The sequence below is a fragment of the Emydura macquarii genome, unplaced genomic scaffold (assembly GCF_026122565.2).
Source record: "Emydura macquarii macquarii isolate MOO-44397 ecotype Brisbane River unplaced genomic scaffold, CSIRO-AGI_Emac_v2 contig_554, whole genome shotgun sequence".
Classification (NCBI taxonomy): domain Eukaryota; kingdom Metazoa; phylum Chordata; order Testudines; family Chelidae; genus Emydura; species Emydura macquarii.
In genome coordinates this window covers 14,900,302-14,927,945 of record NW_027130691.1, presented here as the reverse complement: position 1 = coordinate 14,927,945, position 27,644 = coordinate 14,900,302, and the positions used below count along the sequence as shown (strand labels likewise).

Genomic DNA, 27,644 nt, shown 5'->3' with positions numbered 1-27,644 from the left:
GGTGAGAAGTTAAAGGCAAAACAGAGCGGATTAATCATACACAAACAAACAAAGTCAGCTCAAAGGATTGCAAGGAGGAATTAGTGGAGAGAGAGAAAGAAACAAAACTGGCAAAGGCGGGAGCTATTCCATAGGCACTGACAAAAGCATTCACGGGTTCCAAAGCGGCAGCACTTCACTTCATTGCAATCACTATTCACAAGTCCTAGTCACTTGTGTAACCTCTGAGCCATGGTTATTGGATTGTTCACCAGCTAGAAGTCAGCGTGCACATTTCTGTTGGAGGGAGTAATACAGGGGGCACCTTGATTTTGCCCAACTAAGGGCTCTTCAACCACCTGACAGGAATCTGAAAGACAGCCACCTCAGTGGCATAAAACAGACTGGATTTGAACTGTCCTCCATCCTTAATGGGGAGGAAGAGACAGGTCCCAGTGCTCCATCTTGATGCAAGTAACATCTGCTCCAATCAAGACAGAGCACTGCACAATGGAAACAATACTTGCCTAGTGAGTTGCACCTCAATCTTGGGAAAAATGAAGGTGGCCCTGGGCTGCATAGTACAGCTCTGTAGGCTGTATCTGGCTTCCTTTGTGTATCACATGGTAAAAGTAACAAGCACCTGCTAATTCTCTCTCCTCCTACCCTATCCCCCTTTTCTCTGGAAGAAGCATTTTCTGTCATTCCAACAGAATAGCATCCTAATCTTTCCAGCCACCTCACTTAGTTCATCCACCTCCTAAGCATCCTGCAGTGTACTCTAAACTGTGGATAGATGGACTTGAAAGTTTACACCATTAAATTCAGGTTCAGGCAGGGCCATCTGTTTCCATCTCAGAATAACATGTGGGTGCACTGTGTCAATCAAAGGGTATTTCCAAAGTGGGTAACCAGGATTTAGACACCCAGTTCCCATTAGTGGCAATCTCAGAGCCTTGTGGTGCAATCTGTGTGTAGCCCTTTGGATATCTACCCTGAAACATGACCATGAATAATATTAAGTGAACTGCTCCTAAACAGTTAAGATAGAAATTTCCCAGTTTGATCAGGGCTACTACACAGTAAAACAGGAAAGTACAGAGATGAAAAACAGATGAAGGGCACACCAACCACTTCCAAAGGCAAAGGTGAGAGGAATCAAAGATTTTGTTTCCTTTCCATCTTTACCAGTGACTGTAAAACATAACTGGAATTAGCATTCTAAATGTTCAGACCAAAAGGTGATTGCTATCAAATCCCATTACCTATATAGCACCATGGGTGCAGGCTCAGGAATTGGATTGTACATGGACTAAATAGGGTAGCTAGTTTTAAACGATAGTGGCTGTTCTCTTGCAGTACAGGGTCACTGAGGTCTCCTAATCTGTGCACAGCCATAATCTTCACCCATTTATAGTCCTGGATAATAGAAGGTCATATTAAAGCAACATAGGAGCTGGGCTAAGCCACAGGGTAGAAATCAATGTTTCACTCACACTGCAGTCACATGACTTGAGACTCCTACTCATTCTGGCGGGCTAATGAAACAGCAAGCTTGAAAGGTTTGGCACTGTAGGGCTATCACAAGACAATGGATTATACTAATGAGGTTGCCAGATGAGAAGCTTCTGACAAGGTGAAGGTTTTAAATCGCCTTTGAACTAAAAAGAGGAAAAAAATCCTTGTGTTTAAACCAAGAAAGTGCAGACTGCAGCTGGCCTCTGTCTTTGATAGAGGAGGGGGAGCCACGCTCAGTCTTGATGGTGAATGTGTATCTCCACATGTTAGCTAGACCATCACTAGGGAGGTGTACTACTGGCTCAGTCTGTGGAAAGGTTTTTCGGTGTCTTACTTCTACATGCCCACGTCTGCATGCCTTTGCTCAATGCCTTGCACTAATCGGAAAGAGTCTTTCCTTTTCAATTGCTTGGCCATTTAATCTGGAGCATCTGGATCTTCTGCTGTTTCCACAAAACACTGAGGAGATTTCACCACAAATGCCCAAGGCTCCCTAGCACTAAGGGTTCCAACACCAGCACCAAGGCGGGCAACTATGTTTTCTGTCACTAACACTTTCTTCATTATCTGGTTTCCCCAGTGCTAACAGACACAGGAGAGAGTGCATGAATTTTTGCAAGGTAGGGAGGAGTCCCATGTGCCACTGCACTGCTGCAAGCATAAAGCAACTACTTATAAAAACTTAGCTAAAATTGTGCATGAACGTAAGAAAAATTGCATAGAATCAGTGAAAATCACATTTGCATGCAGCCTGTTTTGGCAAACTCAATAACCCACAATGGAAGTGGGAGATACATCAAGTATGACTTTTCAGTGAGAAAAAACTGCGGGGAAGAAGAGTGTTGAAAATTCATTTTAAAGAAGCCTCTGAGAGTGAGGGTGACTGACCCATATACAGAGTCCATGTGCGGGATAATATGAACGAGTGCGGGGGAGATGTATACTATACACCACACTGCTTTACAAAGACACACACGCTTCCATCTACACCTTTATGGTTTTCATGGTGAGAAGTCACGGCTTGATGTGACTATTCTTAGAATAAAGTCTGCTGCACAGCTATACACTTTAGTGCTGGGGAATGTACCTAGATGGAGGAACAGAAAGTGATAAAGCGAACACATTCTTTTTTAAAACTGTTATTTACCTACAGGAACTTGAGCACATACTAGCTTATAAAACCATCTCCTGCAGTTGCTCCCTTATTAGAGAGCAGCGTTTGTTTCCATTTAAGGTTAACCAGTGATCACTTATGAAATGATGCCTTTATATCTTATAAAACCATTTAGAAGCCCCTGCTGCGTATTTGTGACACACACATTCCTTACTGCCTGACACTGGATGTCCCAGTCTGTAATGGCATCAATTAGCCTTTGGAATAGCTGGAAACTTACTTTTAAAGGTTCTTTCTCCGATGCATCCCCTATATTGTCATTGATCTTGTATTTGCGCTCTTTGTCTCGGTGATCAATGGTGGAGTACCCATCTGTGAAGGAATGACATGACAATCAGACAGCAGCAACACCATGGTAGGATTTGGCTGTTTTGCATTGTCAAAGAACTAGAGAGACAGACAAAGAATTAAACCAAAGGCACTGAGGTATGCCTTCCTCATGGGCTGATGCTCAGAATTTTTTTTTTTTTTTTAATAACAACCTTTCTTTTAAAAAAAAAAATCTTCTTTTATAATACCACCTCAGTATCCAGTGCTGGTATCTCATTACCACGCAGCATTGTTTCCATTCTGACCTGCTGCAGTGTAATAGGAGTCTGTCCAAGGAAAGCAGCAAGCTGTTACTTCATGCCCTGTGACTAATGAGCTCCAAATCCATCTGAAATCTTGTGTTCTGGGCTTAACCGTCTGATTAATTGGCTGTGTTCCTTCTCCGAGTGGCATGCAACATGTTCCCACTCCTTCTGAACTTGACTACAAGCAGGACATGACAATAATTTGGAGATGTCCCCTCTGGAAGGATAAAAAATGCAGCCCGTGGAGTTTTATGAGAACCCTGCTGTGCCGGACCTGTCCCTCATTATGAAGTGACACCTGTTGGTGATTTTTCTCCCTGACATCTGAAAAGCAATGTGACTACATGATTGAACAGGAAAGAAGAGGGTAGAGGGGCTTTATAAAGAAATGCTGTAATTATTTCAGAACCTGCTTGGATTCATTGTCAAAGGCTACAAATATTAATTAATTTTCTTGGTGCATCAAGTTTCCCTCATTATCAGGGACAAATAGATTCTCCTGCCTGCTTTGACAGCTTTGTAATCCGGGCTAAGTGACAGTCAAATTTATGGTTCTTAGTAAGATTTGTCTCTCTCCAGGTAATTAAGGGATCATTACAGGTTCCACTTCCTGTCAAACTGTATTCTCCAAACTCTCCAAAAAGATTTTACATACATTTCAGAATCCCTCATGTCTTAGTTTTTTGCTTGCATACAATAGGCCTTCTAAAATGAATGAATGACTTAATCAATCACTTCAGATGTCCTTTTTGTGGACTACTGGTGAAATAAAAAGTGAGCCATTTTGAGCTGCAGCATGAAAAGCTTTGTAAACGGAGTGACTCATGGCAAACATGTTTTATGGAGCAGCAGTTCTCAAATGGGAGTATGCAGGCTGCAATCCAGTTAGTTTAGAAAAAGATGTTAGTCTTTATGCTTGGCTCAGTAAATCAACCCATGCACAAGTCTTGCAGAAAGGCCAGGCATTTGAGATGGTCCATATGTTTAATTAAGATCGATATACTATTAAAAAAATAACCCATAACTACACTGATTAAAATGACTAAGGCAGTGTATCAAGTACATTTGAATTATGTGGTGCATAACTTAAACCTTGAGAACCACTACTATACAGCTTTTTTCTTTACTTCCAGTTCTCTGCTGACAGTTAAGATACCTAACATCCCTGCTTGTGCCAGTTAGATCAAAAAAAAAAAATCCCAACCATCTACCATCAACCTAGCCAACACTCCTATGGGAGTGTACAATAAGTCATTCAATTTCCAATTACAAACATGCAGACACAACTAGTAACTCACATGCTGATATACACTTAATAGTAAAAAGAAATGGGTAGATGCTGCACATTTAAATGATGATAGTATGATGCCTTTCAAAAATCCGCTCTACCAAACTCTTGTCAACTCAGAAACAGTCCTTTACATTTGAAAATTTATTTAATCACATTTACTTACAAATAACAGACCACTTACATTGTGTAGCACCTTTCATCAAAAAGGATCCCAAACCACTTTATAAACAAACTGACAGATAGACTACAAAGGGAACTGTTCACCCACCCATGAAATGCAACAGCCACTGACTTGATGCATGTCTAGTGTTTAACATTTCACAGTAGTTTAGGACAGGAGGTAAATATCACCATATACAACTGGGGGGGGGGGGAAGTGGATATTTTAAGTGGGCCAATAACTAGTATTTACTCAATACACTTGCTTTAAGGACCCTAATCTTAAGCAAAGTGGTAAAAAATAGTCAGGTGTTGGGGTTTACATCTGAGCTAAAAGGTATTTTGTAGTTCATGTTGTTAGTCAGTTGAACACCGTGGATCTCTTGTTAATGGGGTCACACGTCAAATTGTTTGGAGCTGTACTAGGAATATATCAGGATAAGCTTGCAACTGAGATAGGAAGTTCACGGTTAGACTTATTAAAATGAGAAATATCCTGAAGGAGGCTGTACCAGTGCAGTAATATCTCAGTGCCTTCAGGGCAATGCCTATGTGGTGGAATTAACAAACTCAGTTGCTTCAGTGTTTCAAGATTAATTATAAAGATCAAATTTAATTTAGTTTATATGGAATTAACAAGCAATCTGGAGTGTGCCTTAGAAATGTATAAGTCATTAAGACTTTGGCTGGAAGAGCCTGAGGAATGGAAAGTCAAATATTAACATTATCCATTTTCTTGGAGTTTAGTGGAGCAAACCAGTTACCTAGAGTTAGTGCATTCCCTATGAGTTGACCTTTGAAGGTATTGGTGATGAGATATAGAGACGTCCCAGTGGCAAGCTATAGCTGATTTAAAAGTATCCAAGAACAGGGATCTAGAAAATTTGACAGAAACCTTGGAACCTTATTTTCTAGAGGTGGTGAATACATGTGAGGGTGGATTCTCCTAGGTGAGCGATTCTGTCAAACTGCCTACCTAAGATCAATTTGTATTTCACCTACTACAGCCAAAGCACTATTAACTCCTGGAATAAATGAAGCAAATGATGAATATTTTTCTCTGAATACTGAACTACAGTCATCTGGGCACAAAACTTCTGGTCCCGTGCACCTGACTGCTGGACTAGTTAGTACATAGCTCTCCCATCGTGTGATGTTCTTTTAAGTTATTGTCTTCCATTGTGAGGACAAATATTTCAGTCTTCACTTAAGCAAACTACATCTGGACAGTTTATTCATGCTGGTATGATGCTGTCAGCTGAGGTCGTGGAAGGTAAACAAACCCTTTTTGTTATTCTGGCTTTCTGGCAATGCTCGGTTTGATTTTCAGCAGCAGCTCAATCTGATCACCATTTTTGCAGGTGCGGACATGAATAATGAGACATCAAACTATCTGATTTGCAGATGCAAATGCAGACATTTAAATACAAAGATTTGCTGGACAAATTGAAGCAAACGGAGCGTTTATGCTGTTTTACTAAAAGGAAACAGTTTGTCTGCCCAGATTCCAGTGCGTTTCACTTATAAGTCTCAAAGCACTTCACAGAAATAGGTACTCATCCCTATTTTATAGACAGGGAAACTGGAAACAGGAAAATTAACAGGAAAATCCCCTATTTTTCCCAGAGAGAGGTCAGTAGTCACTGGGCTTGATCCCCGTGCTTCTTCCAATTCACACTGACAAAGAAGCACCTCAGGCTTTTAATTATCCTTTGTCTCCATCAGGGCCCTAGCACCTGAATAAACTGTTTTCACATCCATGCCTTACAGTTTTTAATCAGCATTTTGAAAGAGCATTTTGCCCCGATTCAGATTTGCTTTTCTCTACATCTGAGAGACAACAGTCTCTAGCCCACCCAGCTCTTCTGAATCTATCCATGGCCCTTACTGGTTCACCTACTCATGCAAGGATGGCTGAGTAGTTCAGGGGCCCTGGTGAAATCTCTCACTGCAGATCCTGGTGGGCAGGTTTCTGCTGACGCGTGTGTTGCATTTGCCATATTTGGTGCACTAGCACCAGGGTGGAGGTTTTCCCAAGTATGGATGAAATCTCTTCCCTCTGTCCAGTACTGGATGCTGTGAACAAGGCAGCTGGATGCCCACACCACATACTAATGCCAGTGTTAGTGAGGTAGATTGCATGGATTGTGCTATGGCCTGCAGCATCTTGTTCCTCATTGGTCCTTGCAGGTCTCAAGTCCATAAGAGACTCTAGAGAAGTCTGGTGAAAGGGAACCATTCCCGTAAGTTGTACTGAGAAAATGAAGCCATTCTGCCTGGCTTTCGAAAGATGCCCTTGATGGACTGGTACATGGACAAGTCTGTAATTCCGTACTCAAATGTTATGCTTTCCTTACCCAGACAGAACCCCCAATGCACCAATGAGGAACAGTTTAAAGTTGTTGGGCTGATCATGTCCACCTGCTGTTAAGCTCTACTTTGCGCACAGAAAACCCTGGCACCACTCCTATCACTCTTGGGAGACTTTTACAATCATATATTCCTGTTTTTGAAAAATGTTCCTCTTTCCTATCCCGTTGTATGAAAAATTCACAAGTGCAGCAGGCTGACTAAGTCACTGACTGAATTCAGGGAAACAGTGAAAATAATTAGACACTGAAAAATAAAGTTCTTCTTTCCTCTAACCTCCTTCAGATAGAATCATTTTTAGTACTAATCTATAAAAACCACATGCAAAACATTTTCAGACAGAATATGATATTTAAGTAGATTTAAAGCTCACAAAATTAGTGTCCCATTTAAAAAAAAAAAAGGTAACAGTGGAAATCAGATGGATTTTGAATCTCTGACTGCAGGATGCAACCATTTCAAAGCAAAGAGATTTGAATGCAGGAAACTCTTGATATATTTCCATTGTATGGTTAAAGTAGTGGGGATACTGGTGTGTATGCAGCACACACATTTTTAAAAAACCAGACAACTGATCTTTTGGAAGGAAAAGTTCTGTTTTTAAATGTCAACTTTATCCACATGAAAGAATATCTCCCAGAGAAAGAGCTGAACTTTTTCGTGAGTGACAGGGTGCTCTATTGAAATAGACAGAGGGTCGATCCGGGATTGCATTTACCTGGACCAAGTTCATCCATAGGAATCATATCACGACTTCCAGCCTTCTCATTATCTACAAAACAGAAGCATTGAAACTAGTTGTTCCATGTTTACTGACATGAAAGCAGAGGAAGCTGGGATTACTCTCAGGGCTGGAAGAAGTAGAGGAGACCATGATTTATTGAACTCAAGCGGCTATGATGAAACAATACTAAGGTTCTGATAATTCAGAAAGGAAGGTTCTGAGTTAGGCCTCCAAAGAGCACCCTGAACTGACATCTCTCATGCCATGGCTCTGCATCACATATATTCCTCTAGCCAAAGGATGCCACCAACTCTGTGCCTGCTCTGAACCACCTATGCTATCTAGAATTTATCTCTGGACCCATTCAAGATGGGATGAGGTTCCCTTCTTTGCCCAGAGAGAAGAGCAATCAGTAGGTGATCAAAGGTCTCAAGAAGGTAATTTTAATATTGGTTTCTATTTCCATCATGATCAAAATTAAAAGACTGAGGAATTCAACATGGCTTGGAGCCATGGCACCAGTGCTGTAATTATTGTCAAATCTGACAAACGAAGCACAGTTGAATCTGCTCAGGACTTGGCTAGAACACCTCCACTGCAAAGCTAAGTGACACAGGAAACAAGGCTGGTAAGTCAACAGAGGGCACATGGCTTTCAAATAAATCAGCAAATGTCCCAAAGCATTGCTGGACGTGATGCTTTTGCGTGAGATATAACGATCTGATAACTTGTGGTTAATAAAAATACCATTCCCTTATCACAATAGTTAGTCTGTTCCTTGCCTAAATTCCAACCAGACAGTTACTGCATGCCTGTCTAAAATTCTCCCCATAGGCTTCAACTGAACTTTTCATCCTGAACTGGCTAGCATACATTTCATGACAGGGGAAATAATCATTGTCTATATAGTCTGTAATGTCAATTGCTTCAGGATCTTTGGATGAAAGACACCATTAAAAAAAATCCAACCAAGTGGGTTTCTGCCCACGAAAGCCTATGCCCAAATAAATTTGTTAGTCTTTAAGGTGCCACAGGACTCTCGCTGTTTTGCTAAAAACAGACTAACACGGCTACCCCCCTGGAACTCATAAAAAAAAGTAACTGATATTTATCCAATGAGAGAAATACATTGCACAGACATAGCAAATGGCACCAGGAAAATCATTATGGTCCACACCAACGAGCAGAACTGACCTTGGCTTTTATCCACTAGTGGCAGAGTACTGTCATCATAGCCAGACTTGCCAGAAGTACCTTTGGATCCCTTTGGTGCTGCAGACACAGACTAAAAGACAAAATGGAAGAGTAAGGATACTCAAAATACTTAAGTCCAAAGCAGACTGCCAAGATTTACAATGGGATCTGACAAAACTGGGTGACTGGGCAACAAAATGGCAGATGAAATTCAATTTTGATAAATGTAAAGTAATGCACATTGGAAAACATAATCCTAACCAAACATACAAAATGATGGGACTAAATTAGCTGCTACCACTCAAGAAAGATCTTGTCATTGTGCATAGTTCTCTGAAAACATCCACTCAATGTGCAGTGGCAGTTCAAAATATTAATGATGTTAGCAACTATTAGGAAAGGGACAGATAATAAGACAGAAAATATCATAAGGCCACCACATAAATAAATGGTACACCCACACCTTGAATACTGTGCACAGTTCTGGTTGTCCTGTCTCAAAAAAAGATGTATTAGAAATGGAAAAGATATAGAGAAGGGCAATAAAAACGATTAAAAGCTTCCATATGAGGAGAGAGATTAAAAAGACAGGTACTATTCAGCTTGGAAAAGAGATGACTAAGGGGGGGATATGATAGAGATCTATAAAATCATGACTGGGTGGAGAAAGTGAATAAGGAAGTGTTATTTCCCTTCACATAACACAAGAACCAGAGATCACCCAAAGAAATTAATAGGCAGCGGGTTTAAAAACAAACAAAAGGAAGTATTTATTTACACAACGCACAGTCAACCTGTGGAACTTGTTGCCAGGAGATGTTGTGAAGACCAAAACTATAACTTGGTTCAAAAAATAATTAGATGCATTCATGGAGGATAGGTTCATCAATGGCTATTAGCCAAGACAGGCAGGGATTCAACCCCATGCTATAGGTGTCCCTAGAACTCTGACTGCCAGATGCTGGAACTGGATGACAGGAGATGGATCATTTGATGATTGCCTTGTTCTGTTCATTCCCTTTGAAGCATCTGACCTGGTCACTATCGGAAGACAGGATATTGGGCTAGATGGAGCATTAGTCTGACGCATAATGGACCATTATGTTCTGAGAAGCTGCTGCAAACAGATCAAGAAGTAAAACCAATTTTTTTAAAAAATAAGTTGAAAAAAATGTGTGGAAACTCGGTTGAGACTCCACCCCCTCTTGCTAAATTGATCTTTGGCTGGAAACTAATTTGGGATTCTGGATATTTTTCGTTTCACTGCAGTTTTGATGATGGTTCCTTCTTCTCTCATCTGGTTGGGCAAGCAACTAGCTGTTGGCTGCCATGGTGAAAGTCAGTTACTTTTCAGATAAAGGAAGGAGAAGCATCTTCACATGAAGAACAGTCAGCTGCCCAACACGCTACTTGGACTATGTCCCAAGGAAGCAGCAACAGATGAAAATGGGCCAAGTCTTTCCTTCATGCCATGTATATTTGTAGGGATTCGATATGGTACATCTAAAGTGGACTAACTCCTAACATGGAAGGTACATGCCACAGATGTTACAGATATGCATCTTGTAAGTGCATTTATAAAATCATAATTTTACTAGAATTTTTGTTATCAGTGGAAAACAGACAGAGTTCTTGGTCTGCCTACCACTGCCATTAGTGGGAGCAGGGCCTGAACATGGAGGGAAGGATAAAGCACCTTCATGGGGCTTTCTCTGACCACTGACCTGGACTAGGACTCTGCATCTTTACCTGGAAATGGGATTTGTTCCACCCATCCTTCTGTAGGATGTTTCGTAGCTCTTTGTAGCTCCAGACCATCTGAAGAACATGAGAGGCTGCCTTTGTTTCCCTGGACGACTGGCTAATTTGTGAGACAAAATGAGAGCCTCAAACATTAGGAATACAAGCTCATTCTTCTGTTGAATGCTAAACCTGTGATTTCCTAGCAGGTCTGTTATTTCCCAAGAAGCGATGCAATAAGACTAAAACCTGCGACAGCTCAAAAAATACATTTTTGGGCCAAATTCTCTAGTGGCTTCTATTAATGTGGGCCCATCTATCTGCATGTGTAAACACACATTTGCTCAGACAAAAGATATCTGCATGAGCAAGAGGTCTTTAATATGCAGATGTCTGATTTTCATATGCATAGCATGCGGGTACAGAGGCCAGTTTGATAACATTTTCTTTTTGCCTACTGGATTTCAACAGGCATTTAGATACGTCAAAGCAGAAGCGCTGAACACCCAAAACTCCAAAAGAGATCAATGCGCGATCACTTCTGGAAAACAAAAACTTAATGTCTAAAGTTGGGGAGCCAAAACAAATCCAGAGGCCACTTTTCAACATTTTGCCCCAAGTGGATATAATCTCCATAAACTGAATTTAGCTGAAATCACCCAGTGGTTTGAAACATACCCCACAGCGCAAAAAGGATCGGAGAACGAACATAACTAATTCTCACCTGAAAAGCATTTCTCTTTATTGCCAAGTCAGTACCAGTCTGCTATACAGAACACCATGCTAGATTTCTGGCTGACTCTTACTTAGGGCTGTCTACATGGTGCTTTAGTCTGCACCAGACTAATTTCAGTGCAAATTTTAGTCTGCATTAGCATGTCGCACACTAACTGACCTGTGTGGACCCTGCTGGCACGCATCAAGTTCCATACAGTGACTACAACAACACAGAGTAGGAAACCTTTAGTGCATACCAGCAGGTTCCACACTGCCCCAGTAGTGAGTGACAGTCCAGTACAAACTAAAATTTGTATCCTCTGGTATGGACAAGCCCTTACTAATGACAAGGCAAAAGGTTAAAGAAATCTTCAACCAGCCTCTCAACAGTTTGTTAAAAAGGCACTTATAAATGAGTTCATTTCTATTTGGCTGAAGTACAGAAGGAAGCCCTTCTCCAATCAGGATACAACTTTTCCACAGGACTACATGATACAAAAGCATCATTTTAAATTATTACCACTGTCCTTCAGACAGAATGATCACTGCAATCATTAACCATTTCATTTAACAGAAATAAAGTTGCATCACTGGCATTTCAGGAATGGCATGTCACAGTATAAAGGTCTCCCACTTTGCAAACAAAGGTCTCAGCCTCCGCTGCAAATGTCTGATAAATGCATGCATAATGCTAAGTCACACATCAAGCAAAGAGATTGTATCCTGAGATGACAGAACTTTTTATCCTATTGATTTTAGCTCTTAAGCCAACTAAACCCATTAAAGGCACTGATTTAGGATTTGTTTTTATTGCATGTATGAAGGGTCAAGATGTCTGGGCACCATCACAAAGCATCAGAGTGGGGTTTGTGTACAGTATCCTCTTTACTTTGTTTTCTATTATAGTAAGAAACCCACCTTGACTTGCTGATGGCTACCAGCTTCTGAATGCCCTGTGTCTGGATCAGAGACCTTGCATTTTCTGAACTGTCAGTAATGATTTCATGGATTGTATTCAAGACTGCAACCACTGTATCCTCTTCCAGGTTCTTAGCAGATCTCTGCTGCCTGCTAGGCAAATTTCTTACCAGTTCACCCATGGCATAACTACCTAGATAAGGGGAAAAGCTACCATTAGTCAGACCGGATAATCATTTCAAGAAGCAGCTTCCTGTCCTGAAAGCTAAAATGTAAGGAAGTTGCCAATGTCTAAAGATCTTCCAATGTAATTTCCTTGAATCTCAAGATTAATTTCATATTGTATTCATCATCAATTTTCTCAAGGTGTTTCAGAACTGATATCCAAAGTAAACTCATTTTGCATAATCAATACTATAGGTATCAGGGGGAAGTTTGAAACATTTATGGGAATTTCACAGCCAACGTGTATCACACTTTGCTGTGCTTGAGGCAAACAAGAATTCAGAAACTGCAGCTAATACCCACATATTAATGCTAATGCACGCACACACCATTTACTCAACATAGCCTTGTAAGAGGTCTGCAGGGGCAAGGTATGCAATAATGCATCTATTTAACCATCCCCTGAAAGAAAGGCAAGAATGAACATTCCCCCTCCAGGGTGCATTTGGCCTTCATGTTAGGCAGCACAGAAGAAAAACCTGAGTCTGGAGCCCATTACGCCCAGGTGTGTGTCTGTACCATTTGGTAGCTATAGATCTACAGTGGCTGTGGTTTTTATGAAACGTGGGCAAATTAAAGTAGAATTGGAGATTTGCATTTATTAAGCACCAGCATCTGTGCTCTGTATGCGGCACACACAATTCCTTGCCTAGTGAGGTTACAGTTTAAACAGATCATGCAAACCACCCAGGAAATATACTGGGAGACCCACACAAAAGCTTTAACTTAGAGTGCACTTTCATCTAATGAGTAGGTGAGTGAAGTTTTGCTAATGTGGTTTGGAGTTGGTGAGCGTTCCAGAGGAGCTGAGTTTTAAGGGGGATCATCTGAATGGAGAGCACCTGGGTGCCTGGCTTCTAGATATAGGGGACAGCACAGGAAAAGGCTGAGGGTGGGAGAGGTGAGGCGGGGTTCATTGACAGAGCAAAGGGGGCCAAAGGAGGGATCATAATAACAAAAAGCCTTTATACTTTTGCAAATAATTTTGAGATCTGCTGTAAAGTAAAGATTAATTTCCATTAAATCACACCATGTGCATGTATAGAAACTGGATGGGCTGAAACTGAATTTTTAGATGGCAATTTTCCACTTGGGGTGTGCAAAAGACTCCTATAAAATGCTAATGGGATTTGTATGCAGAATAAACCTCAGTTTCAATACTTGACAGAAGCCTAAACAATTTTACAGTGCCTATGTGTTTACTGGGTCACATTCCTGCAAGAGAAGTTCAGAAGGTACCTATGAGATCCTTATTGCGACGATCCATAGAGAGATTCCTCAGTGCAATTGACACAGCTCTCACAACCTTGTCAGAGTCAGATTGGAGAAGCTCAACGAGGACTGGTAAGCCTCTCTCCTTTCGTACTGTTGCACGGATGTACGTGGACCACTGATCATGAGCATACAGGAAGAAAAGCAACACATGATATCGTGAATTTAGAGACTCATTTTCCTGCATGTCTTTCAGTGCTGGGGCCTGATTTTTTCCAGCATGAAATTAAAGAATTTCCCCTTATGCAAACAGTTCCTGCTTACTCTCTGCCTGGTAAAAGGTCTATGACTCATCCCACCATCCAAGTTCATTGTGCACCAAGCACGAAAAGGAGGTAGATGTTTTAAGCTGGTGGCAGGGAGAAGAGAGGAGAGGAGAGGAGAGGATAGGTACTGGGGAAGAAATATAATCTGTTCTATAAAAATTTAAGAGCAGCAGAGAAAGATTATAGGCTACTGTATACACCTCAATGGAAAATGTATCCTTCTCCATCAGCAAAGAGGTCACTTAGAGGGAATAGCAAGGCATGTAAAGCTCCTGTTAGCTCTTAAAAACTTACTTGTTTCAGGCATTTTTGTAAATAAATATGTTTTAAAAAATGACTCCCCATTCAAACCGGAGTGGGGAAATACTTGCTGCTCCACAGACTTGTAGCGGCTGTGGATGACCTCACTTTGTCACATCCAGAGACAATCCAGTATTCTTTTCTGAGAGTGGACTGATTACCGGGCAATTTTGGGATGCAACTCCCAGTGTTATTTGATTAATCAGGACGATAACCTGCTCTGGGCCCTGGGTAAGCATGCTAAGTCAGCACTGTTGAAGAAACCCAAGAATGAAAACAGCAGCAGATAAGTGGTCTATAAAGTAACACTTGCTCATTTTAAGATTCGCATTCCCTTCAGTTTCAATGACAACACTCCAGCCATACAAAAATCTACTTGCTTGGGGCAAGTGAATTGTTTTTTTCCACTGACAAGTAAAATAGCAGCAGCTTTTCTGGTACCATCAATCATCATGGTAAAGAGGGAGAGCAGATTTTGTGCCTGGGCTGGTAAATTCCCATGATAATTTTGTACAATGGCAATATTCACAAATACTATAATATTCACAAATACTGTTTGCAAATTCCAAACAGAACTCCCATGCATCTAGCTCATCTGACAACAGGAAAGACAGCAAATGTCAAAACAACTGAAAAATCAACAGAATTAAGCAATTCTACTTCTGTTTTGTCACAGTGTGTGTCTCATCTCCAATGTTGCTTGAGTGACCGGACTGCTTTTAAAGATGCCAGTTTGGCTGCTTGGAGTTCAGTCCTCCCTGTTTACAGGTAAAAACAGCAGGCAAAATTTTCAAAAGCGTCTAAATAACTTAACATCTAAATCTCATTGAAGTTCAAAGTCCCGAGGCACTTGACAATTCTACCCAGATACCATGAAAGAGGAGAGCTAGTGAGCCTGAAAAGAGAGAGAGTTTGTTCTTTAACTTTCGATTAGCCATGCCTGATAACCTGCAGATTCAGGTCTCTGATGAATATTTCAACAGAAGTAGACATGAAGTTTATTTTATTTTAAAAATACTTGTATGTAACACAAACCATTTTTAAAAGCTAGTAATTTAGACTTTGTTCAAAGTGAAAGATTAAAATCTCCCCGAAGAGAGTCACAAATGAAAAGTAACAAAGTGCAATTTGCATGCTATCAAGTGACTTCATTCCTAGAGGGCTTAAGGGGAATTTTCATTGTGCCAATTTCTAACTGGATTAAGCAAGGAAAAGGTACTCACTGTCCAGTTTCCAGCACTGAGGTTCTGCAAAGCCCCTGCTGCAGCTTCCAAAGTGTTGAAGTTCTGACTTTCCGTGAGGATAGAGAGGTAGAGCCGGACCACCTCTGGCTGGTAGAGCAATTCAAAGCCTAAAGGAGAAAAAATAGGAGAGGCAACACATGGATAAATATTTGACATGTCTTTATTTCACTATGTATGAGGAACATGTGAGAACACACTACACTGCCAGGGCAAAAAGGAGCATTTCGCTTAAACCAAGTTTATTCTATTCCCACCTGCTGAAAGTGGCGTATGCTGGAACTCAGAAGCAGGACATATTAACTCATCAGCTCTGCAGTTTTTGAGAGTCCCTGTAACTCAAATTCACTCTGCTCATTATCAGGAAGGAGATCCCATCTCACGGATGAAGGTTTAGAAGTCTTTGTGTTACTCTGATTCCATAAATTTAATTAACACGTTGAGCATGTGTGTGCACAGCTGAGTGACACAAGATTGGGTTTGTTTACATAAATTCATACCTGCATTGCTATACTGGGTGTATTAAACCTAGAGGCAGAGATAGATGGAATACACTTAAAAAGAACATTCACAGAGTTACTACATCAATTTTGTAGTTAAGGCACCCAACTGGAGTTAAAAGATTTGGAATCCATTCTCAGTTTTGCCACAGACTTCCCAAGTTACATTGGGCATGTTACTGACAGTATCTTCAGTATCTTCATCCAGACAATTATTATTATGATGCGTTGTTTGTCATTGTCCTAGTCATTGTCCAAGCCCTAGTCATTGTGCTTGGCACTGTGCAATGTGGATGGTATTTATTCACTTTGGAGAGATTGTGTCATGTTAATCAAGTTAAATGATGTTCATATAAGCACACACTGAAATCTGAGGATCACATGTGTTTTTAGTCTATGGCAGTATTGTTAAGAACAGGTTTCACTATGGTGACAAGCTTTTTTATGTAGCATATCCATATTATATTATTATTTCTGAGTCAGTAGTAGAATGTCATATAGTTTGTGGCTGTTTCTTTTCTTCTCCCAAGGTCTAGTCGTCAAGCAGGGAGGGATGATACGATACATTACATTAATGACAGGGTATCCAGTACAAAGACTTGCCAACCCAATGAGATTTCAATGGAGAGTGATACTGTACATGAAATATACCAAACAAAGAAAAAAATCTATGCCTCAAAGTGCTTTGGTAAGCATGGGATGGTACAATACACTAAAGAGAGGTACTATTGGGGTAAACACAGAATGGCAGCTAGTAATTGTATCTGAAAAGCTTTACACAGAATAGTGTAAGTTTCTCACAAGGGAGGGTTACAACACATTCATGGTCTTAATAACATGAGAGGAAGCAAAAAAGATGCATAATAGACAAAGCGACAATTTAAGACTTGGCATAAGCAGGTTGAATCTATTTAAAATTGTACAAATGCTAGAAAGGGCACTGTTTCCATGTAATAAATATAGCATCAGCACAATTCAATATAATTCTCCACCAGCAAGCCAGGAAAAAATCCCACAGCCTTAAATTTTACCTCCCCCATTAAAGTGCCAAGCAAACAGGAATGAGCTTTGCAGCGTGAAATGAAGATCATCAGATTTGGACTATTGCACACCAATGTGGGAAGCAAATCCCAAAGCCAGTGGGGTCCAAATGGCTGATGGGGAGGAGGGGATCATTATTTTATTGTTCTTGATTTTACACAAAAGCATGTTTCTCTTGTACCTCTACTATGTTCTTTACAGGTTGTCTCCAGTTTTTTCATTTGCTTTTAGTGAATCTAGTCAAATCAACAGCTGATCAAATTGTGTGTACATCCCAATCAGCAATAAGAAAAATATTGTGAAATTTAGTTCATTTCCTGCAGTGGAAAATACCTGTTGGCAGCAGGAGAGGCCTTCTTTTCCCCATACCTAGAGCAAGAGCTACGCGTTAGGCTCCATGCTCCAATAAAAAGCTCTGATGGGCTGTTTTATTTTTTTACACTTTTGAGCATTTCAAGGCTGTTCTGACATGGTTTCATACCCTTGAAGGATTCACCTGCTCTTTGTCTGAAACTAGGTTTGAAGCAACCAGCAACCATTGTTACATGGCATTCCATGGACAAGTGTGTGCCCACCATGGCTGGCAAACCCTGATTCTGCCATTGTTCTCGTCTCTAGTAAGTTCCTTGATTCCTGGTACAAATTTCTGCAATATCATTGCCCTTTTTATTAAGCAAAAAAATAGCTACTTGAAATTTTAGGCATTTTGGAATTCTCTTTCAACTGTTCCCCCTTGTCTCTAACATCTTTGTATTTTCCCCTAGTATCTCTCGCAATGTATTTATAGAAAAAATAGTCACTTACCTCATAACTGTAGTTTCACAAGATGTGTTGCTCATGTCCATTCTGATTTAGGTGTGTGTGCGCTACATGCACCGGTGCCGGAAGTTTTTTGCATAGTGGTACCCATAGGACCAGTTCTAGCGGCCTCTGCAGTGGCGTGCATATGCGCTTGCATAGATATGGAGCTGCCAACCCCCTCCTTCCTTCCAGTTCCTTCTTGCCAGAACTCCGACGGCGGAGACGGAGGGTGGGTTGTGGAATGGATATGAGCAACACATCTCGAAGAACAACAGTTAAAAAGTAAGTAACCGTTCTTTCTTTGAATGCTTGCTCATGTCCATTCTGATGTAGGTGACTCACCAGCTGTACCTCTGGAGGTGGGCGAAGTTCATGGCTGTGAAGATTGCAGAACTGTCCTGCCGAATCCTGCATCGTCCCAAGCTTTCTGCGTGATAGCTGAGTGGGACACATTGAAGGTATGTATGGACAACCAATAGCGGCCTGACAAACATCCTGAATAGGTATATGTGCCAGGTATGCCACCGAAGATGCCTGAGCTCTAGTGGAATGAGCTAACAGGAACGCTGGAGGCACAACCCCTGCATGCTCATAACAGGCGTGAATGCAGGCTGTGATCCAGGACGATATTTGCTGCAAGGAAACCGGTTTGCCCTTCATCCTATCTGCAATTGCTATAAAGAGTTGCATGAAGTAGCAGAACGATCTGGTCCTATCGATGTAGAAGGTTACAGCCCTCCTTACATCGAGTGAGTGCAGACGACTCTCTTCACCAGAGCTGTGAGGTTTAGGGCAGAATACCTACAGGGAGATGTCCTTGTTAATATCAAAGCAGGAGACGACCTTAGGGAAGAATGCCAGATGAGGGCGGAGCCAGACTTTATCCTTGAAAAACACCATATACAACGGCTCTGAGGTCAGGGTCTTAATCTCTGAAACCCTGCGTGCAGAAGTGATTGCTACCAAGAACGTCACCTTCCAGGACAGATGCACGAGCGAGCAGGAGGCAACGGCTCAAAGGGCGAAGCCATGAGCCGAGACAGGACAAGGTTCAGGTACCACTGGGGGACTAGCTCTCTAATCTGACGGAAGAGTCTTTCCAGCCCTTTGAGGAATCTAGAAGTCATCTCATGAGAGAAAACCAATCTGCCTTGAATTGGCAGGTGGAATGCCAATATTGCTGCCAGGTGGACTTTCACTGACGAAAAGGCTAACTCTCCGTTTCAAATGAAGAAAATAGTCCAGGATCACCTGTATAGATTTTGTCGGTGACACTTTGCAGTCGGCTGCCCAGCAAGTGAAATGCTTCCACTTCGCTAGGTAAGATGCCCTAGTGAAAGGCTTTCTGCTTTCTAGTAGCACTCTCTGGACCTGGGCCAAACAGTGGCGCTCTTCCCCGCTCAGCCATGCGGCAGCCAAGCCGTCAGATGTAAGGAGTCCAAGTGAAGTAGCTGGCTGTTGTCTTGGGAGATGACGTCTGGGCGTAGCCGTAGAAACCATGGCTGAGCCACAAAGAGATCCCACAGTATCCCAAACCAGTGCTGGCGAGACCACTCCAGGGCTACCAGAATGACTCAAGTTTTATCCCTCTTGACTTTCACCAGGACTCTGTGCACCAGCAGTATCGGGTATTCAAACTCCTTAGTGGGCACGTAATATTTCTTCTCTGCCCACTTGGATGTGGGGGCAGAGATGATGGGGTTTGCCATAAGGCCTTAGCCAGTTTCACCACTCCCTCATGCACAGAGAGGGCCACTCTGGAAGGGGCTGGGGATACCAGGACGCCAAAGAGTTCATCCACTGGTTCTTTGAGCTCCTCTATCTTAAGGCCCAGGTTAGCTGCTACCCTTTTCAATAGGTCCTGATGTGACTTATAATCGTCCAGCGGGGCCTGTGAGGGGCCTGCTACTGCCTCATCTGGGGAGGACGAGGAGGAGGCCAGTAGCTGAGGAGCTACGGGCACCTCTTCCTGAGATGGGGTGGCGTACGGGCTGCCTGATGACGACTCCTCAGTCTGAGACAACATTTAAGGCTGGTGCCGCAGAGATGCCCTTTGAGGAGTGTGGCACTGAAGCTCTGGCAGAAACGAGTGGATATGGCACCGCAAGGTGGGGGAACCCCCAGGGGTTCCAGTACGGCCAGGGTCCAGACCAATGCCCTTGCGGCCAACCCCCCATCTGTGGCGGCATGGGGACATTTGTAGGCGGCTTTGTAGCTTGTCCCCTTGGGGGAAGTACAACTTCATCTCCCGAACTCAAGGAAGAACGCTCTGGTAACCACTGGGGCGCCGACCTCATCTGCTTCTCCGCATCTCAGTATTGGAGATCCGGTGCCGGGGAGCAGTGACCAAAGCTGGATCGTTGGTCATGCCTCAATCGTGTCTTGTCTTTAGGCTTCCTATAAGAACTCATGCGGGGTCATGGCTCCGGTGTCCTGCTGTGTGCCGCCGATACATGAGGCCTGGGGCTCAAAGAACTTCAGGACCCCGAAGGGTGCCGACACTTGGCAGATCAATGGTGATGCCCTAGAGATTGGTGACTATCACTCAGCGACTGTTGGCTCGATCTCAATCTGTCCCCGTGCGGCTCCGGCAACCAGTGCTGAGAGCTTGACGAGCACCTAGAGGTCGGCAAAGGGTGACCAGAGGACGAGGACCAGGGCTCTTGTGCCTCAGCAAACCCTCGGTTGGGGCGTCCGCTCCTTGGTGCGCTGAACTACCCTCTCACAGTGTAGGCGACACCAGCAAGGCCAACAGGTCCTTCATTGTCTGGAACGCCTCAGGCATGGAAGGAACCAACAGGTGGCATGGGCGTCTGCCGCTTCCCGGAGTCAGTGGTGGCGCAGTAGCCGGACAATGCCTGTCTGGACGGAGACCCCTTCCGGGCTGACTCCAGTTTCTTTGAGATTTTCTTAGCCGGCTTCAATGCCAACAAGTGCTTCCTCTCTGTGTGCACCTTCTTCTGGCACTTCTTCGGCACCGGGAATGACAAACGGTGCCAGGAGAGCTCCGATGCTGGCAGAGCACTTTTCAGTGAGGCCGTGGTTCTCGGTCCCGAGTCCAATCTCAGCTCCGACACCGGCTTGAGCGCTGCTTCCATCAGAAGGGCCTTGAGTCTTGTATCTCGGTCCTTCTTGGTTCTCGGGCGAAAGATCTTACAAATCTTGCACTTTGCAGAGAGATGGGCTTCCTCCAAGCACCTGAGACAGCTCCAATGCGGGTCACTCAGTGGCATAGGCTTCTTACAAGCAGCACAGGGCTTAAATCCCAGGGACCGGGACATGCCCTGAACCTGAGAGCTTACTAGCTGTGAACCTAGCTAACTACTAACCAAATAACTTTCTAGAACTTTGAAACTATATACACTAGCACGAGATAGAACAGAAACCACAAGGAACACAGAGACTTGCGAGAGCAAGAGAGTCATTCCAGCACCATCGCGGGCAGTAAGAAGGACCTGGAAGGGAGGGGGGCTGGCAGCGCCATATATGTGAGTGCATGTGTGCTGCTGCAAAGGGTGCTAGAGCCGGCCCTACGGGTACCACTAGGGGAAACGCTTGCAGCATCCGGTGCATGTGGCACACACACACCCCTAAATCAGAATGGACGTGAGCAAGCACTTGAAGAACTCTTTTCTCTCCTTCGACTGCCCTTGACAGGAATATTTCCTTTTCCCGTTTAGCCTCCCTTCTTTTATTCTTGCACACCCTATATCTATTTCTTCCACTCACTACAATTACCCATATCCCACAGACAATCCCTTTTTTGTATTTCAGGTCTTTTACTACCTTCCTTTTAACCATCTTTTAAAAAAAAAAATCTTCCTTGTATTTTTAAATTCTCTTGGTATTGTTGGTCTTTGGGTTTTCATCTATGATACTACATAAATTCTTACCTCTTTTTTCTCTACACATTACACTTAGTTCCAAAGCTGATTTTACGCTACTCACTAAACTTCATTTCAATCCTTATGGACAGGTAAAGTCCTAACAGAATATAGTATCACTGAATGGCTAGAGCAGGAGGCTGGGAGAACCAGGATTTGTGGCTCTGTTCCTGACTAACACTGAATGACTGAACTCATGCAAATCACCCAATCATTCTGTGCCTTAGTTTTCCCAGTTGTAAATGAGGATAACACTGAGCTCATGGGAGTGTGGTGAGGTTATTTAATTGGTGTGTGGATACAATCTGCTACAGAAGGGAAAATAACTTAATCACTATTGTGACTATTTCTAGAATTCATTTGCACCACAGATTCTCTAAGGTTGTCATCCCCCAACTTGCTGCTTAGACCGTCATTTCAGATCTTGTATTGCTGCTTCCACATTTGAAATAGGGAACTAGCCAACATCAAGTACAAATATTCTTTGACAGTATGTGGATTGCATACTTTTTTCCATTACCTAATCTCAGGAATTGAACTTTCTCATTGTGATCATTGTGATCATTTATTGGAATTTTGATACTTTATATAATCTTTTTATTGAAATTTCAACTTTAAACATAGAAATCAGACAAGCCAGAAGGATAAAAGTAGTATTACAAGACAGAAATCATCATAAACGGGATATCAAGTCTTTATATCAGCTCATAGCGGTCTGTGGTTAAACAGTTGGCAATTCTTCAGTCAATGTCCACTTAAGAGCATTGCTTTATATAGTCCAGTCATAATTTGACATTCTTGGAAACAACTCCAGGAGAGGTTCATCTTCCCCTGCTCCCAGTTACGTAGCTTATAATTTATTCTCATCGTCAATGCCAGGTTTTATATCCTTTATCTGAACCCATAAGAGCCCTTTTCATCTTCCTTATCGCTACACATTATTGCATACGTCTTATTGATATACAGTAACCACATCACTTCCATTTCCTCCCTCCACATCTCACCATTGCAGACAGAACCTGCCTTAAATATTGGCATTCCAGTCATGTATCTCTCACCATGCCTCTGTCATTACTTTTCTTCATGCATGAGAGCCTCTTGTTTTTCCTACTTGTTTCCCTGTACTTCTACACAAGTGTAGGAGCATTCCTTTTCTTCTTATGTCCAATAAACTCTCTGAATTTCCTTTATTAGTTACTAGTACCTTTCTGCTTTTGGATGCAATCTCTTAAACAAACAATTTGGTGAAGACCCCATACCCAAAAATAACCCCCACATATTTTTGTCTCTCTGCCCTATTACTGCTCATACTAAAGGCCTCCCATACCAGCCTTGCACGCTGAGCGGGGAGTGCTGAAACAGGCCTACAAGTGCCCCTCGTGATCTGATGCACATTAGCAAAGAAGAGAACCTTAAATGCTACCATTTTACTGGAGGGATTTTCCTCATTTGTTTCAACCTCTCACTTTTCATAAGCATTATATGCACCTTAAATTTTTTTTGTATTTTCTCCATCTGCCTTTCTGTCCTAACGAAGCCAATTCTGCTATTTACAGGATAGATTGTGACTGAACTATTGTAATTTCCTTCCAATGGTAAATGGAGGCCTCACACATTTTTTTCCTGAAACATTTTAGTACATTCCTGGGAGGCACAGCTGGCCTCACCTCCATTAAGCACCCGCTTCTCTTCTAAACCTATTTCCTGAATTTCAAGACCATGTTAATTATTTTTACAGGTACTTTTGTTTAATATATGGATAATTGCCTATATCCATTTTTAAAATGGAAATAAAAAAGAGAGGTTAAATTGAAGACTGGTAATGAGTCAACAAGGCAAAAATGTCAATTGCTTTTCTTTTGCTTCAGTAAAAGATCCTTTGAATTATGGCCCCAATTCAGCAACACTGAAGCACACAATCCCATGGAAGTAAAGAGACTTTTGCATGTGGTTAAGCACTGTGTTGAATCAGAACTTATTGAGTTCTCTCCTGGAAAAACATAGGTTATCTATATCCTTTTCATTGCAAAAACCAAGGTACAGAAGTTAGTTAACTGGCTGTTGGTTTTTGCCTTTTAAGGAGGTAGGAGAAACATCAAGGTGACATGGCGATGTGGTACTGAAGCATTCACACTGAGTACAGAGGCTCCCCACGCAGTTACTGGGATTGTATGGGAATGGCTACTTAGGAATTATATTCCTTTCCCTCCTTAAAACATTTCTATTCTCCAGGCTGGTGTCCCCCTTTTCAGGGGCGTCTGAGATTCTCTCGTGCCAGCCCCTCTTTACAAATGTTGCAGTCCCACCTTCCTAACTGAAAAGGACTGTATGAGCTTCTCTTCTGTCTGTTGATATTGTTCCTTAGTTGGCAGAGGGGCCTATTTTGTGTGACTATAACACCCTCCAGGGGTGCCAAGTTGACAGGTCTTTCCTTATCCACAGAAGAGTAGCAGCATAGTCAGAGGTAATGCAAACTTCCCAACACTGCCTCACAATGTGCTTCAACCCTGAGTTGGAGTGGTCATCTTGAGGGACAAGGGGAATTCAGTCTCCATGGCCCTTTCAATCCTCAGTCTCTTTGCTAAGTCTGCCAACAAGAGTGACAATTGCAGTGGTGATTCCTATGATGTGACAGAGGCTACAGAGTGCATTTTACCACCATGCACGGCCCCCAAGCAGCCAGCAGTTTGGAATGAATATTTGGCGACAATGTGAACAGGTTCTATATCCACATACCAACCACTGAACCATCCAGTCCCCTCTTTGTAGGGTCACTGCTGACCATCACATAGCACCTTTTTCCATACATAGCAGCGGAGGGTGTAAATTCTGTAGCACTTCTATCTCATCACAATGGGTGAACGGTGGAAAGGGGGGAAAAAAAAAATCAGGATTAGGAATCACATCCTGGTCTTCTGCATAGCACTGTTGCTGAGTCACCAATCAGCTCCTCCATGAAATCTACCTATGACTATGTGCATATTGCACCTATAAAAAGCAACCTTCTGGCAATAGTGGCTTTCAAATGACTGTAGTAGGTATATTACCCTGGCATGCTAATGTAATCCGAAATCAAGGTGATTATTCTCAAAGCAAGGTTGCCATATTATCCCTCCTCCCTCATTTATTCAACAGTTTAGTTGCCCCTACAGGCATGGGAAATTATGCACATATGTGCTGTGCTGAGTTGAGATGACAGACTACACCTAAGAATGGTTATTAGAGCAGAAAAGGCTTTGCTGGTTTATTTTCTATCCTTGCATAAACTCCAGCTCACTGTTTCAAAGAAGAGGAGCACACTCTATACAAAGATAGCATATGGGACCCTGGCAAAGCAATACAGTGAGCCCATCAATCTTTGAAGAACACCTAACAGTAGCTTGATGGTTATCCATTTCTGAGGTGTCTATCTCAGCCAGTTCAAACAGTGCTTAATGGGATAGCTACCAGCAGATGGTGCAAGAGGAATCCCAAACTGGAACTGCTGTTCCTCCGCAAGGTCACAGAAAAATACTTTGTAGAGAAAGCGAATGGTTTCCTAAGCAACTAGGAAAATGAGCCAAAAGGAAACAATCATGTCAGTAATGAAAACCAACATTTTTTATTCTGTAAGAAAAAGAAACTCACCAAATCTTGGATTTCTGCCCTATTTCAGCAATGGGATGGTAACTTCATTACAAACTGGGTAGTTCACTGTTTGTGAATTAAACAGTTGTAAAACCAGAGTTCATGGTCATTTTCAATAGAAACTGGGGCACTTTCAAAAGATGTAAGCAGCAAAACATTCTAGTAGTTCAACAAAATACTTTGTTCTATAGCATTTTGAGAAAAATCTCCTTGAATATATATTTTTTTAAAAGGACTGAAAACATGATTAGTGTTTTTATAAAATTAACATCAGCTCCATTCCTTTGTATTCTGTGCTTCAGTACATGGTGCAAAAAACAACCTGAATATCAAGATATATTTGCAAGCTTCTTTGAATTGAAGGGTTTTAAGGTAGCACAAATGCAGTCAGATCTAACAGCCAAGTGCTTGGAATGATAGATGGAAAATGCAGCTCAGTGTAGATCAATGTAGAATACAGAATGCCAAACAGTAGAGGGATGGGAGAAGAGATACCTTTGGATAGAAAAATGCTGCAGCATATGAAGGAGAAATGACAAAAGGAAAGTCCTGAATAATCCATAAAGCCTTCACTTCAAGGTGTAATACATATCATTGCATGGTATTATAGGTACTGGCTAGATCTCATCAAGAGCACTGTATCCAGTACAGATTGTGATCCCTGAAGAAAAGGACAGAATAGCCTTTGAAGAATGCAGAAAAGAACTACCAAAAATTTGATACGGGTGACTCAAATAATAAGGGAAAGTCAAGGAGGGATTTTCTACATAGAAAATGAAGATCAGAGCATATGTATGACCTTACTGAACAATTTTAGTAAGTTGCATACAACATTTCTAAAACTAAACAAACTCTTCTACAATTTACCCCTATATCCACACTCAAAAGAGATGTCAGCATGAAAACCACTGACACACAAAGGATGCTAGAGAAACATATGGAATAAGTGATCAGATATACTCCGAAAGTGGAATGCAAAAGGACAACAGAATGAGCCAGTCTGAACATAAAGCAGAGGGAGAGGCACCCAGGAAACACAAGGGGATGGGTGAGTGAATTCGAGAGAGAGACTCTTGTAGCAGAAAGAGACTGTACAGGACAAGGACACCCAGTTTGGGTTTTAGTCAGATAAAATAGAGAGAATATACATTATTTAGATAAAAGATGTGTCAATAAAACACCACAGCAATCAATCTTTTCCATGAGGCGACGTCTTTGAGCTAATACTGCTCTCCCTTTTCAAATAACCAGCAAAGAAACATTGTAAGTGGTGTTTATTTCAACCCTATTCTGACTGCCCACTAGTGCTCAGCACATATTGTGAGGCCTCTTGGTTTCAAGGAGCTTTCATAACAACTAATCAGGACTGGGAGGCTTTAGGGGATTGAGAGTCCCATCAGCATATTTAGCAGGGAGAGAGCAGGACATGAAACTGATGGAAGTATTGAGTGTCCCCAGCATGGCAGATCTATAAGGGAAGGTGATGTCCCCCTTAGCCTGGCTAGTGGAAGGGCAAGAAATTCCCACCAGTGAGGCTGGTGAAATACATACATTTAGCATTTGTAAAAATGCCCCTCCATCACTACAAAATAACTGAACCTGCTTCAGTTCCAGAGTTAGCACTGAGTCCTTTCGCTGAATGACTAAAATGCACAGTTCATGTAAATGGCTTTCTTCCCCTAACAGTCTCTGAAGACTCACGTTTGACCTTGGATTCTTTAAGTACAGTACATCACATGTTAATGCTTTCTTTCTTGCCAAAGTTGTGGATTTTCTTCTCCTCCTCACTGGTAGCAAAATGTGTTTCATTTTAAGGGGGGGTGGAGGGGAGGACAGAATGTGCTGCCTACAAAACAAACAATTTTAAAGTGTGATTATTATTTGAAAAGGGGACACTTTTCAATAGACACACATCCTGGGGTTTCTCTCTTAGTTAACTGCATATCAAATGTGATCTGTTTGCAAGTAAAGACTTTTTCCTCTAACTGACCAGGTTGCAAACTCACCCTAGAGTTTGAAAGTCAAGCTGGGTTCTTTCTAGACCCTGCATCCCCAGCCAAGACAAAAAGATACTGTAAATGGAACTAAGTTAAAAATTCTACTGATGGTACCTGAGCCAGAGTAGAAT

At 42.1% G+C, this 27,644-nt stretch overlaps 1 protein-coding gene across 16 annotated transcripts in view; it reads right to left on the bottom strand.

The window, feature by feature from the left end:
- The window catches only part of ARVCF (ARVCF delta catenin family member), a 395,675-nt gene that overhangs the window by 7,446 nt on the left and 360,585 nt on the right, over positions 1–27,644 (bottom strand). For 14 of the 16 annotated variants that reach the window (XM_067539839.1, XM_067539832.1, XM_067539833.1 and 11 more), the window contains 7 exons: positions 15,646–15,773; positions 13,824–13,974; positions 12,360–12,552; positions 10,734–10,845; positions 8,985–9,075; positions 7,785–7,838; positions 2,892–2,983 (listed from right to left, as the gene is read on the bottom strand). In XM_067539839.1, coding sequence (XP_067395940.1) covers positions 2,892–2,983; positions 7,785–7,838; positions 8,985–9,075; positions 10,734–10,845; positions 12,360–12,552; positions 13,824–13,974; positions 15,646–15,773 — 821 coding nt within the window. Of the gene's footprint in view, positions 1–4; positions 2,585–2,891; positions 2,984–7,784; positions 7,839–8,984; positions 9,076–10,733; positions 10,846–12,359; positions 12,553–13,823; positions 13,975–15,645; positions 15,774–27,644 lie in introns of those variants that run through there. The other 2 variants (XM_067539829.1, XM_067539830.1) reach the window with 2 other exon arrangements.